We start from the raw sequence: 13,953 nt of genomic DNA on the forward strand, positions 1-13,953 counted from the left end.
GAGGGGTTTTCTTGTACTTCCACCTAAACTGTAGCTATTATTTTAGAAAATATGAGGGCACAATGTGACATTTGTTCATTCTGGAGGGAGGCTATCTAGGGGTTTCCTATATTATTCTCCGTGTTTTATCTTTTAAACTTTTCAAAACTAGAAATGTAATTTTTAAAGGGAGGGGGCAATGGAACAACGATAATATTAAAAAAATGTACTTCATCCTTGTGGGGACCACATTTCCTTTCATGGTATTCAGGAGGAATGTGAGTAAAGGAGTTCAGTTGTTTTTACGTTGCTTTTGGAGGCATGGCAGCAATCTTTTGGACCTCAACAACAGCTCATTGGGCTCTGACCTGGGTCTCCACATCGTGTGTGTGTCTGTGTGTCTGTCTGCTCCCCGCTGCAGCAAGGATTCTCCCTGAGCTTGTCCTAGTCACTTACCTCTGTTTTCCCAGCCCTGAACTTCCAACAAAGAAGGTACCCTAGTAAAGGATTAATGAATGACTCTGATATGCTCATTTCTAGCTAAATAATGAGCCATTTCAGGGCAGGAACCATGTCGTCTTCCCCTCATGAGCCCTCATTGGGAAGAAGGCATGGATGCTTGTTGAATGAATGAATGACTGCAATCCTCCTTCCCCAGCCCATCAATGGAAGCAGAAGACACATGACCCTTCCCGTTCTACCATGAGCCTCCCAAGGCTCTGGCAAGGACACTATTTCCTTAGACTGTACCATGGTTTTCTGCCTGCATTGAAAAGCCAATGATTGTGTGTGTGGCTATATAGGGTGACCAACTTCCTGGGACTAACCCAGCTTTCACCACCAAAAGTCCTGTGTCCTGTCCTGTCAGTCCCAGGCAAACTGGGGTGGTTGGTCACTGGACAGCAACTCCCTTCTCTCTAGGCCTCATTTTTTTCTCATTCTCTTATAAGAGGATTCAATCTGGTCTTACCTTTGTATATCACATGTAAGATTTTAAGAATGGCCCAGAGGGGAAGAGATGAATCAAAGAATGAAGTAGGACTCAAGTTGGAATTTTCTGAGATCTTTATTTTTTACAAAGAATGTGGATGGGCACTGCCACCCCGGCCTTGATTCTAGTGGCTTGCAATGGTCTGAGAAAAGAGGGGGGAAAGTCAGAATAGTCTAGTTAGGAGCCATATGGAACTGAGTTCAGGTCCCTGCCGTGTCCCTCATTGGCTATGTGACCACAGGAGAGTGATTAGACCTCTCTGAGCCTCAATTTCCTCATCTATATAAGGTGGGTAATCATAGTACTTAGCTCATGGGAGTTTCTGACTAAACTATTAGCTCAGGTGTCATCACAGTGCACATGTTTAAGTAGTTTATAAATGATGGCTACTACTGTTATCATGAATAATATTAATCCTTTCTGACCACTCATTCCCCGATGAGGTTTGTACTCTCACTGGGGCCTGAGCTTCACCTATCACACTTCATCATTTTGCTCATTGAGCCTTCTGTCCCAGAAGGCAGCCATTTGACACTTCACTCTATCCTCCATGATAAGAAAAAACCTGGACCAGAGGAGGCACTTCAGAAACACTCGTTGAAATAAGGACGTTCAGCAGTAGTTCAAAGCTTCACCCAGAAGCCCTTGAGATTCCCGGGGCCACACTGTAGCAGAAAACATCCTCAAACCCCTCTGGAATGTCCCCAAGGGCCTGCCACCTCCCAACCACTGACCTCCTAGGATCGGGATCTGCTGTTCTCCCCTATCCTGCAGGCACCTCTCCAAAGAGCCAGCGCCTGGAGCCGCAGCAGCCCGCCCTGCCCTGCTCACCTCCTCAATCCAGTCAATGAAGGCTGAGATCCGTGTGAACACCGTGGGCTTCTTGAGGGTGTTGCAGCCAAAGGCAGAAACGAAACTGGTTACGCCATGGACCTGCCAGGAGCCGTCCTCTGCGGGGCAGTTGAGGGGTCCTCCAGAGTCACCCTGGAATGATCAGAGAGAAGAAGGCTGAGCCGTGACTGAGCTTCAAGGAACTGGTTATGACCTTGGGGATTTTGAGAAACTCCCATATGACTTGACCTCTCCAAGCCTCAGTGTGCTCCTTTGTGATGGGGAATGATATCTATCTTACAGGATTTTGTGAGAATTAAATGAGATGATAAATATATGATCTTAGCACAATGCCTGGTAGAGAGGAAGCAACCAATAAACGGTAGTTCCCATTATTAGTACCACAGTTAGTTATTCATGCTGTTACTCATATTCGCTTGTAATACAATTATAGTATTGCTTAATTATAACTTCAGGACCCCAGAGTTGAAGGTGGCTTTGGAGGTCATGTCATGGTGTCAATATCCCTTGCTATACTGATGGGGAAGCCTGAGAACCAGGGAGGGACAGAGACTTGCCCCAGATAGAGTCAGTGTGTGATCTGCGATGAAAATCAAGAGACCAGGGTTGTGTGTCTGGGCTGCACTGACTTCCTCCAAGTCCTGTCTGGCCTGGAGGCTGGATGGGGCCAGCAGGTAAGATCCTCCTCTGCCTTTCTGGCAGATGGCAGAGGTACCCCAGGGCCCTGCAGTTCCCATGGAGTGGCTGTAGCCCCACACCACCTCGGGCAGGTGAGAGCTGACTCACATTGCACCCGGAGCGAGTGTCCCCGCCGGCGCACACCATGGTTCTCTTCACGGTGCTGCCCCACCAGTCCCACTGTGAGCAGTGCTCGTAGTCCACCACGGGCAGCAGGGCCTGCTGCAGCTTGTCCGGGAGCGGCCCACCAGCTGTGGGGATAGAGAGGGCTGAGCAGGGGCCATTGGGGTACAGGGCTTGGACTGGGATCCAGGAGTCCCTGAGTGGGGTGGGGGGTTTGAGAAAAGGCAGTTCTTCTAGTCTGATGGGAACTCTCCTCCCACCAGCTTATATGGTCCTGCCTGCTTTGTCCATCAGAATGTCTCCAGCTCCTGGCACACAGAAGACATTAAGAAACTTTCCATCAAACACATTCAGGCTTGGGAGGATGAGGGGAGAAGGCTGCTGCTGGAGAAGGAATGGGAGAAAAGTGCAAAGATGTTTGTGGTGTTGCCCTCAGCCCCCTGCCCCGGGCTCTGTCTTCCTGCCCAGTGTCCCTTTGGCCGGCTAGAGGGCTCAGCACATACTGTAGAGACGGCCCCAGCCGCTGATGTAGCAGGGTGTCTCATTGGGCAAGATGTCACCGGCGGGAGGGAGGCAGGCGAGCTGGACCTTGTCTCCCAACTGGGCGCTGCGTGAGAGCTTGATGAGGGCGATGTCATTGCTGGGGAGGAGGGAAGAGGTCATGAGGAGCCTGGTCCTCCAGCCAGACCAAGCCCCACCCACCCCAGCTTGCTTGGGATGCGCCCGCTGCTCCATCTCTCTCCAGATCCTATGCATCCTTATTGCTGAACAACTTTAGGAAGCCCTCCTGGCCCCTTCAGCCCATGCTGACCCTTGCCCTTCATAATTGTCTTCAGCTTAATTTACATTAGTGGTTTTCACACACCAGCTGCACTGGAATCCCTGGAGGGCTTGTTAAAACACAAACACTCCCTCCTTGCTGGAGCCCATCAGAGCTTCTGATGCAGTGGGTCGGGGAAGCCCCAAGGATTCACATTTCTAACGCATGTCTGGGCGATGTTGCTGCTCTAGCCTTCTCACAATTTGAGAACCACTGCTTTGTCTCCATCTTCTGCTTGCCACTCAAGTTATTGTTTTTGGGTCTGATCTTCTCTCCACCTACCCCAGGAGCTCTGTAAGGATGGGTCAAAGTCTTGATCATTATGGTCCCTCACTCCTGCACTGCACTTGCAGGATTCTGCACACTTCTTTGACCCTCTCACCAGAAAAAATGCTGACACACAATTTTGCATATGCTTGAGGGGCTTAAGAAGCCTTGCTTGCTGTTCTCACCCAGTGATTGCCTCCTTGACCCTCACAACCACCCACAAAGTCACCCTTGACAAGTGGTCAGATTGAGGCCTCGAGAAAGGCAATGACTTTGACTAGCTCAAGCCATACAGCAACTTAGTCCTGGAGCCTGACTCTCAGTCCAGTGCTCCTCCTTTTGTCCACAAGCCAGGAACCCAGGGTGCTCTGGATGAACATCTGTTGAATGGAAGAAACCTTGGATTTGGGAGTGGGGGTGCCCGAGGAGTCTTGGGTTCTGAAGCCAACCAGCTGAGTGGCCTTGGGAGAGTTCCTGCCCCTCCCTAGGCCCTGCTGTCCCCTCCATGGAAGAGAGGTTTGATGCAGATGATCCTCAAAGGCTCTGCTGATTCTGACCCTCAGCATGTGGGACCTGCGCTCAGGCTGCTCAGAATCAGTATGGGGTCACAGAGGGACCAGTAGAGGAGTCACTGGGTCCCAGGCCTGCAAGTTCACTCACCCACAGGCCACGCAGTTGGAGTTCCAGAGTGGGTGCACGAAGAGGTCCCCAGCATTGATTGGGATCACCTGTTCCGGGCCCTCTTCCTCTCCCCGGTCATACTCGCCCAGAACAACCTGGTAGGTCAGGGAGCTCCTGCCGGTGGAGGTGAGGTCAGTCCAGGCCTGACTGGCCTCCCTCCTTTCCCTCCCACAGTCATCCACTGCCCCAGCCTGCCTGGGTCTCACCCAGGGGCAGGAACAAGTGAGAGAACTCACGAGACACAGTGGCCTGCAGTTACGACCCAGTCAGGGGCGATGAGGCTGCCTCCACAGGTGTGCCTGTAGGCTCCGTTCTTTTCATACTGCAGGGAGACCTGGTGGCAAGGCAGGGAGGAACCTGAGTTGTGTGGGCCCCGCGGTGAGGGTTGCTACCCATGGCTGTATAGGTTGTGCACTGTACAACTCTAGAGGGCATCACTCACACAGAATGGCAGCTTCTGGAAATGTGCAGTGCCCAACCTACACAACTGTACCATCTATGACTGCTTTCATGCTACAATGGCAGAATCCAGTCACTGCAATAGAAACCACATGGCCAACAAAGGCTAAAATATTTACTAGCTCATCCTTTACACAGGTTCGCTGATCTTTACTGTGGACCAGGGCCATCTCTTAGAATTTTCTGTAATGATGGAAAAGTTCTATATCTTCACTGTCCAGTATTGTAGCCACTAGCCATATGCAGCTATTGAGAATTTGAAATGTGACTAAGCACTGAACAACTGAATTTCTAACATTTTGTAACTTTAATTAATTTAAATTTAAATGGGCACATGAGGCTAGTGGCTACTGTGTTACTGCAATGAGTCTAGCCCTTTGTGCCTCCATCCACTCACCTCTCTAAAGCCCGTCATCCCTTGATTGCTCTCAGAAATTATAGCTCTGTTGTATAATTTGAGGAGTCTAGAAGTGAGTCCCTCAAATCTCCCTGCTTAAACACAGTGCTGAAATTCCACCACTGGTATACCAACTCTTCAGTTAAACATTGTCTTCTCCACAGATTCTACTTTTAACTTGCAAACAGACCAGCCAGGGTTCCAGACTGAACAGACAAAATTTCCACATGAAGTAGATTGTCCAAGAGTTTCCTGGTCTGGAGAAGCTGAAGCGGATACTGGAAACGAAGCAGCGGGGCCAAGGCTGGATGCTTTGTAGTCAGAGCACGGGGTGCAGAGCTCATGGTGGTAAACGGTGCAGCTGGTATTGCTCTTACCTGCCAGGGCCAGCTGTAGGGGACTGCGTCCTCACCATTGACAACTCGGGTGGAGGGGTGGTAGGAAGGTTGGCCACAGCCTGAGGCTACAGAGGAGAGAAGAAGTGTCAGCCAGGCAGGGGTCCCCAAAAACAAAGAAGAGGCCAGGGTCCCAGCCGCAGCTGTGCCACAGACAGGCAGGCTGTGTGAGCCCACGCAAGCGCCTTCCCCGCTCTGACCTCAGTAGCTACATATGAACAGTGAGCCTTTGGACTAGAGCAGAGATTTCCAGAGTCCCAGGAGTCTAGGGATGGAGATGAACATGTGGTCTCCTTCCATGGCAGGAAAGAAGGGGTTGATGCACTCAGAACAATGCCTGGCACCCAATGATCCTTCGAGAAGTGACAGCTATTGTCACGAAGAATAGTGGATTTGGAGGAAGACTGCCTAGTTTCAAAGTGTAGCCCTTCCCCTGGCTCTAGGATGAGCTACTGTACTTCTCTGAGGGTCAGTTTCTCCATTTGTAATTGGGGATAATAACAGTACTAACCTCTTGGGGCCATTGTGAGGACTATATAGATAATATAAGAAAAGAAATCCTTGACATTCTGCCTGGGAGATAGCTAGTAAGAATTCAATTAACATTATCTGTTACCATTAATCACTGTCAGTCAAGGGAGGCTGCTTGGAGAAGGTGGCCGAGAGCCGTAATGTGCTATGGCAGAAAGACCAGGAAAAGAGTAGACCTCAGGGTATGGAGCGCAGTAGGAGAGTGTGAGAGGAGATTTGGAGGGTTAAGCAGAGGAAAGGAAGTTCTAACCCAAGCAGTCTAACCAAAGAGCCCAAACTCTTTCCCATCAGACTTTGTTCACTGCCCCCATCAAGGACTCCCACCACAGAGCTTTGGGTCCCCCAGTCTTCCTCCTGAGCTGGTCCACCACCCACAGCTTCCCCTCCATTCTCCTGCTCTAGCACCAAGCCAGAAGCCTCCACAATCATGCCCCAGACACAAGGTGAGAGCTCCCGCATGGAAGCAGGTATTGGGTTTGAGAGACTCAGGGTGGGTGGCAGATTTCAAGGGCTTCTGGCCCAGTGCAGAGCAGGTTGGGGGCTTACCAAGGGCCACAAATAGGAGAAAACTCAGCAGCCGGATCATCGTGAGTTTTGAGGCGATAAGAAAGAGACACATAGCCTAGGGCTCTAATATAGGGTGGGAAACGGGGGGTGGGGGTCAGACTGGGCCCCATTCCCAGAACAGGTGGTGGAACACCAGGTCTCCCATGGCCCAAGGCCACAGCCCTCACCCACTGCAGATGGGGGAGTGACAGCCAACCACAGGACCCAGGGTTCCCTCCAATGTGGGTGGGGCTCCACAGGTGGCATTGAATGGCAAGCTGATAATGGGAGAGGAGGAAGGAAAGTTCACATCAGAACAAGTCAGTCATGTTCCAGGAAAGCACATGGCTCTGGGATTAGTCACATCTAGGTTCAAATCCTGGCTCTGCCACCTCCAAGCTCTGCGTCCTTGGGCACGTGGTTTAACCTCTATGAGCCTCAGATTTCTCATTTCTAACGTAGGATTAATATTAGTATCTACCTCAATAAAATTTTTTGTTGTTGTTGAGCACACTCTCTATATCAAGATGTTTGAGGGGATGCAGACATGGTCCCAGCTCTCCTGGAGCTTGAGTCTAACAGGAGAGACAATAACAAATCAACAAAAATAAGGAAAGACTATTTCTGATTATGATGGTAGGTGATGTGTGCTGGAAGTGACTGGGGTGGGAAGAGGAGAGACTTCTTTTGACCAGGGGCCAGAGACAGTGACTTTTGGGCTGAGGAGGTAGTGTTTGATTGAGTTCTAAAGGGTAAGTAAAAGCCAGCCACGGGAAGCCCTGAAGGAAAAGCTTTCCAGGTAGAAAGGACAGCAGGTACAAAGGTCTGGAGGCTGGAATGGGCTTGGCTTCTTCAAGGAGAGGAGATAAGTGAGACTGAAGCACGGTAGTCCAAGTAAAAAGTGGTGAGGGATGAGGTCAAAGAAGTGACGCCTAAAGCTGAATTCACATGTGATCCAGCAGTTCCACTCTTAGGTATGAACCCTCAAGAAAATCGTGCACATATGCCCCAGGGAACACGAACAAGAGTCTTCCCAGCAGCCCTGTCCTCAATCCTCAATAGCAAAAATCTAGAAACAGTGCAGATGTCCATCAAGGCAAATGAATGAATATGTGTAGTATAGTCACATAATGGAATATTAACCATCAGTCAAAAGGAGTGAATCGCAGTGACAAGCCACAATGCAGATAATTCCTCGGAATATAAATAAAGAAGAAAAAAAGGCATCAGAAGATTAAATGCAGTTTAATACTCTTTTTATAGAATAAAAAATCATTGAAATTTAAAAATATAGCTTCTAAGGACTACAAATAGGTGAATAAAACTGTATAAAATGGCAAGCAAAGGTGTGATGAACATAGGATTCCAGATCATGGTTAGCTTAAGTCTGGGCTGGAGGCAAAGAGAATAGATTAGATGTTGCTAGAGCTTCTAGCTTTGTTTTGGTGGTTTTTTGTTTGGTTTTAGCTTTTCTGAAGGTTAATTGACATATAATAAAATTTACTAGTTTTTATTGTAAAATTAATACATTTTGACAAACATATACAGTCATGTAACCACCACCACAATCACGGAACATTTTCATTACCCCCAGGATTTCTTGTCACATTCTATCCCACCCCCACACCTGCTCCCCCGCCACTCCCAGCAACTAGTCATCTGCTTTCTTTGCTCTTGCCTTTTCTAGAATGTTTACATACAAATGGAAGCATATAGTATATACCTTCTGTTTCTGGGTGTTTTTCACTTAGCATATGCTTTTGAGATTCACCTGTGTCATAGCTTAGCTGTGGCTTTGAAGGTGCTAACTGCATTATCTAAAATAACTGAATGTCTAATAAATAAAAGTGGCCCATGTGCGGACTAATGATAATTTAAACAATGATGAGAGTGTGTCATGGACCGAGGATTATGATTAATCCAATTCTGTTATCTGAAATCCAGATAGAGAGAGAGAGAGAGAGAATAAGAAATAGAGAGAAAGTGGTGGGGGAAGCAGACCCTGTCGGGTTTCTTGCAGGTCCGGGTGATAAGGAGTTGGGTCTTTATTCTAAGTACAATGAGAAAACCTTAGCGGGTGGCGGTGGCGATTAAAGTAAGGGAAGCACCTGGAATCTCACTTATACTTTCTAAAAATCTCTTCCCAGGTACTATGTGAAGGACTGTGGGGAGAGGGTGAGGGGGACCAGCTGGAGCTATTTCAGTCCCCTGGGCAAAGCAGGGGTTGCAGGTGGGGCTTGGCCTGGGATTGCAGAATCAGAAATGGAGAGAGATGGGTGGGATCAGGGTGTATTTTGGAGACAGAGCAATACCCCAGATGGCCTTAGTGAAGTGTGAGGCACAGTGCCTGGCACCAAGTCAGTGAACTTAATTCACATTATTTTACAGAAAAGACTTTGCACATCTTTGTTGGCTATTGGAAACAGCCTCCCGGCCCAGGGCTGACATTTTGTAGGGGCTCAACGAACATTTGCTGAATAAGGCAGACCGGCTCCTCAGACTTTCCTGAGCAAGGGTGGTCTCTCCTCAATGCCCAGGGCTCTAAGGATCACCAGACTCCTTCCTGCTAGTGTTCCTGACTCAGGGTGGGGCCACCCTTCTGGGGCTCCTACGTTCTGCAAGCATGGGAGGGGGCCGTCCTTAGCTGCTTCCATCAGACCCCTCCAGGTGGAATGTCAGGCATCAACTGGGCAGGTTTTCTTTTAGGGGTGCAGCCTCTCGGATCACACCCACAGCGATGGGGGCTACTCCAGTGGCCTGGGCCCGCGTGGGAGTGTGTGAAACAGAAGCTGCTGTGAAAATCCTTCCAAGTGTGATAAAAATAGCAGTGCCCTCCATTACCCACTGTTCCCTATGAGCCCGGACATGTTTATTTACTCAGCTTTGAAGCTCAGAGCCATTTCCCAGACCCTGAACTGAGGAAGAAAGAGGGAGAGGCCAAGGAGGTGGTTAGGAGCGAGAGGGGCCGGTCAGAACTTCCCAGATCCCACTGTAGCTTGTCTGAAACAGACAGAGCCTAAAAGATGGTCCAGTCCATATCTTCTCTCTGACAGATGGGAAATTAAGACCACTCAAGGACCACGCCCCGCATTTGTCACCGCCTGACCCCCTAATGTCACACAATGAGCCCCCTAGCCTTTATCCAAGTGGCCCTGAGCACATCCCAGCCTCTCTGCCAGCTCTGCAGACAGACACGTGGCCACCCCAGCCCTCTGCTCCGTCCCAAGGGAGCGGGATCCTCTAGGACCACTCTCCCATCACAACCCCTGTCATGTGGTTTACCCCCAAGGCCTTGTGGCCTCGCAGTCAGCTGTGCCGCTGATTAATCCTCTGGGAGTATCTGGCCTCAGAGCAGCTGGAGCAAAATCCCTTTCCCCTGGGAAGAGGGAGCTGGCCAGAGAAGCCTGAGGGGCCGGATCTACAGTAGGCCTCAGGGTAAAGCAAAGCAAGCCGCGTCCTGAACTGGCGGTAAAGTTTCGGGTGTGCGGGAGAGCATGGGGAATTGGGAGGTCGGCCTGGGGAGGGCAGGGAGGCTGGGCGGCTGGGGAGCCTTTTCTTAGGGGAGAATGTTTTTGTTATTTCTAGTTACCCTCTGATGGGAAGCTCCAGAGGGTTATGTTTGAATCCCCAATGCCAGAAGGGGCCTAGTACATAGTATGTGCTCAATATACATATTACATTAGCAGGGAGGGTATAGCTCGGTGGTAGGGTGTGTGCTTAGCATGCATGTGGTCCTGGGTTCAATCCCCAGTACTTCCATTTAAATAAATAAAAACCTAAGTACCTCCCCCACAAAAAATTTAAGTAATTAATTAATTTTTAAAATGTGCATATATACACATTACATTAAAAGAGGAAACAAGTGAATGAACGGAGCCAAAGATGCTTCGAATGTCTTGCCTCTTCTGACCCTGACATGCATAAAGGGCATGTCTGGAGGCCGGCCCCTCTGTGTGTCTGGAGAAGCCTAGCAGCAATGTTCAGATGCTGGTTCTAAAGAGCAGCGTTCAGAGGATATGAATTGATGTTCTATGATAAGTGAGCCACGAGGATGGAGACCCTGCTTGGCTCAATGCTGGGAGCTCAGCTCTCACACAGAACCCAGTAGGCACTCAATAAAGAATCAAAGGTCCAGTGGAATTGGGAAATACAAAATTAAACAGAGTTCAAATGGATCTTTCCTGCAGGACTCTCAGTGCCTTTAAGGTGCCAATGTTCACAGTGATCTAAAGTCCCAGACTTATTGGTGCCTCATCGCCCTGAAGTTCCCAAGCTTCATCCCTCTTAGATGGGATAGCCCAGCCTCAGGGATCAGACAGTGCCCTATCTACCCTGCAATGACACCAAGAAGCCCCTGAAGGGACCCAGGGTGAGGATGGCATGAAGGTGGCTCTTGCCCCAAGGAAGCCACTGCCTCAGTTGGGCAATGGCTTGGAGGAGGGAGGGGGTGGGAGGGGCAGGAGACTTCCTGGGGCTGAGCAAGGTGGGAGGGAAATCCCACCTCCACCCCCAGCCCCTGCTGCTCTGGAGGACAATGGTGACTTAGGAGCTGAAGGTATGAAGTTCCCTCCTTCCCCTGCTCTCACCTCTCTGCCCTCCTGGCACATACACACTCAACCAATATCTGTCGAACACCTACTAGATTCCAGGCATAGATCTGGTCACCAGGGGTCCTCTTGCCAAGAAGACAAAGCCTCCTGAGTCCACAGCCAGCAGAGGGAGTGTGGCAGCAGGAACTGGGAATCAGTCCCCTGGGTGCCCTCCATCTCCTCTGCTCTGCTGGCTGAACTGATGAAAGCACCCCTGGGCTCTTTTGTCCTCTGGGTTTGGTCCAGACAGTGGAAGGTGCCGGCAGGAGACTGGAGGACAGGAAGAGGGAGCTGTTGAGTCATCTGCATTCCTCCCATCAAAGGCCCAAGCTCCTATCAGCGGGCTTCTCCTTTCCCTACAACCTCAGGGCTCCATGAACTGCCTCCTCCCTCTGCCTCTTCAGGCCGGGGGTGGTATCAGCTCCCCACTGTTGCTAGCCTTGAGATGCCTCACCACCATCCCTCGTTAGTTTCTCCAGCCCCGTCCGCACTTTTACTAAATAGTCCTCAACTATCCTTTGGGCTTGACATCTGTCCCTTCCCAGACCCTGACCTATGACACACATGTGGTTGAATGTAACCCAAATAACAGTGCATGAATAAGAGAGAAATTTATTCTCCTCTAATTTCAAAGTCCAAGCTGGCATGGAAGCTTTGCTCTGGGACGTCATCTGCTGTTTCTCAGTTCCTCCATCCCTAGGGTGTGTCCTCACCCACAAGGCAAGTGGTATGAGTTCAGTTGTGTACCCCCCCAAATTCCTATGTTGAAGTCCTAACCCCTGGTACCTCAGAACACCACCTTATTTGGACATAGGGTCGCTGCAGATGCAGTTAGTTAAGATGAGGTCATTTGGGTGGGCCCTAATCCAATATGACATGTATCCTTATAAAAAGCTGAAATTTGGACACAAAGAGACACGCATAGAAGGAAGACAGCTACCTGCAAGCCAAGGAGAGGGGCCTGAAACAGATCCTTCCCTCACAGCCCTCAGGAGGAACCAACCTGGCTGACCCCTTGATCTCAGACTTCTAGCCCCTAGAACTATAAGAGGATATATTTCTGTTGTTAAGAGACCCAGTTTGTGACCTAGGAAACGAACACAGCAACTCCTACACGGCACCCACATTGCAGACAAAGGGAAGGGGCAACCTTCTGTTTTATCTTTAAGCACCCAACCTGGAATTTGCATCATCTCCTCTGACAGGTGTCAGAAATCAGCTTGTGGCCCCTCTGGCTCCCTGGGAGACTGGGAAATGCCCTTTGCTCAAGGAAAATGGCTCTTACCATGAAAGAAAGGGAAAACAGATACTGGGGACAGCTACAGGTATCTAGCACCAAATACCACAAATGTTTTTTTTTTAAAACCATAAATGTTTTCAGATGCAAGCAGCAGGAAACCCTACCAAAGGTAGAGTTAGGAAATTTATCATCTAATGGGACTTGACTTCAAGTCCAGAGGCATGAGGGAGCACAGGAGCAGTACAGCAAGGTTCGGGTTCTGGTCTCTGCTGTTTCCAACGCTCTGCCCTCTGTAGGCTACTGGCTTCCTTCTCAGGCTGGACAGTCAGATAGTTGGCGGTATCAGTCAGGGTCAAACCAGAAAACAGAAATCTTGCATATTTGAAATGGAGGGAATTCGTTAGCTACGAAGACAACAGGGAAGGCGGTATAACCTAGAGCTTAGCCACAGCTGCCTCCCAGGATGAGGGGACAGAGGGATGAGATGACCTGAGGATGCTTAGCAGGAGCTGGGCCCAGCCCAGGCCTGTCCGGTGGAAGCCATTAAGAGGGTGTTGGGGAGAAATACCCTGGTTTCTCTCTTTATCCTGCCCTCCAAACCCCACTAGTGCCTCCCATTGGCTGAACCCAGCTGGAAAGAAGCTGTCACGGGTGCCTGGGAAATCCAGCCTATAGGGGTCAGTCCCCCCATTCCTGGCCCAACTGCAATGAAGTGAGGAATAAACCTAAGGGTGGAGCTTCTGTGGGAGGTGAGGGACAGGACCGGAGAACTCAGCGAGGGCAGGTGCCCCAGAGTAACAGGGGGCCTTTCAAGGGTTTGTAACAAGAGAACAATGTGATCCAACATGTTTTCAAACTCTATCACTGACTGCTGAGTGAAAAATAGTTTAAAAAGGAGCAAGAATACCATTGAGGGGACTAGCTGGGATTCTACAGAGGTTGTCCAGGTAACCAGGGTGGAGGAGGTGGGCCAGCGGAGAAGCAGGTGGGCTGAGGACAAGGGAGGTGCTCAACAAAGATGAAGCCTGGAACTGACAGGGGAACCACAGGGGACGGGCCCAGATATGCCAGGCCAACCCAATTCTGCATCCCAGAGACACAGCCCCTGCAAGGGGCCTGCACACAGCAGGCACTCGCCAGTGCACCTGGTGTACACACATGCACACTCAGCAGTGCTGTCCCCACTATGGCTCATCCTCAACTGGCTGCTGACCTGCCCTTCACATGGAATACGCCCCTGGAAAGCGCCTATTCCTGGAAGGATTTCAGCCACAAGGAACAGACGACTCCATTAAAAGAGACTTACATGGTCAGAGGTTTCTCACCTAACTGGAAGGCAGGGATCAGGGTGGGGAGGTGGGACAGTTGCCGATTGATTAACTCAGAGCTGCAGTGATGGCACCGG

General features: G+C 50.0%; 1 protein-coding gene across 1 annotated transcript; it reads right to left on the reverse strand.

Annotated features, from left to right (window-relative positions):
• Positions 1-1,026: 1,026 nt before the first annotated feature.
• Positions 1,027-6,774, reverse strand: CELA3B (chymotrypsin like elastase 3B). The gene is made up of 8 exons (XM_010979820.3): positions 6,720-6,774; positions 5,625-5,710; positions 4,628-4,725; positions 4,371-4,505; positions 3,127-3,263; positions 2,609-2,751; positions 1,802-1,954; positions 1,027-1,112 (listed from the first exon to the last, which is right to left on the reverse strand). Exons 1-8 carry the CDS (start codon positions 6,757-6,759, stop codon positions 1,095-1,097), a joined length of 810 nt encoding a protein of 269 aa, XP_010978122.3. The 5' UTR covers positions 6,760-6,774; the 3' UTR covers positions 1,027-1,094.
• Between the last annotated feature and the right edge of the window lie 7,179 nt (positions 6,775-13,953).

The sequence above is a fragment of the Camelus dromedarius genome, chromosome 14 (assembly GCF_036321535.1).
Source record: "Camelus dromedarius isolate mCamDro1 chromosome 14, mCamDro1.pat, whole genome shotgun sequence".
In the NCBI taxonomy this organism is placed as follows: domain Eukaryota; kingdom Metazoa; phylum Chordata; class Mammalia; order Artiodactyla; family Camelidae; genus Camelus; species Camelus dromedarius.

Excerpts from the sequence above, each read along its gene's own strand:
- CELA3B (XM_010979820.3), bottom strand. The coding sequence starts at position 6,759 with ATGATCCGGCTGCTGAGTTTTCTCCTATTTGTGGCCCTTG. Across the intron at positions 4,726-5,624 it reads CCTACAGCTGGCCCTGGCAG|GTCTCCCTGCAGTATGAAAA; the intron begins GTAAGAGCAATA and ends CCTTGCCACCAG. Across the intron at positions 3,264-4,370 it reads TCCAACTGCGTGGCCTGTGG|CAATGACATCGCCCTCATCA; the intron begins GTGAGTGAACTT and ends CCTCCTCCCCAG.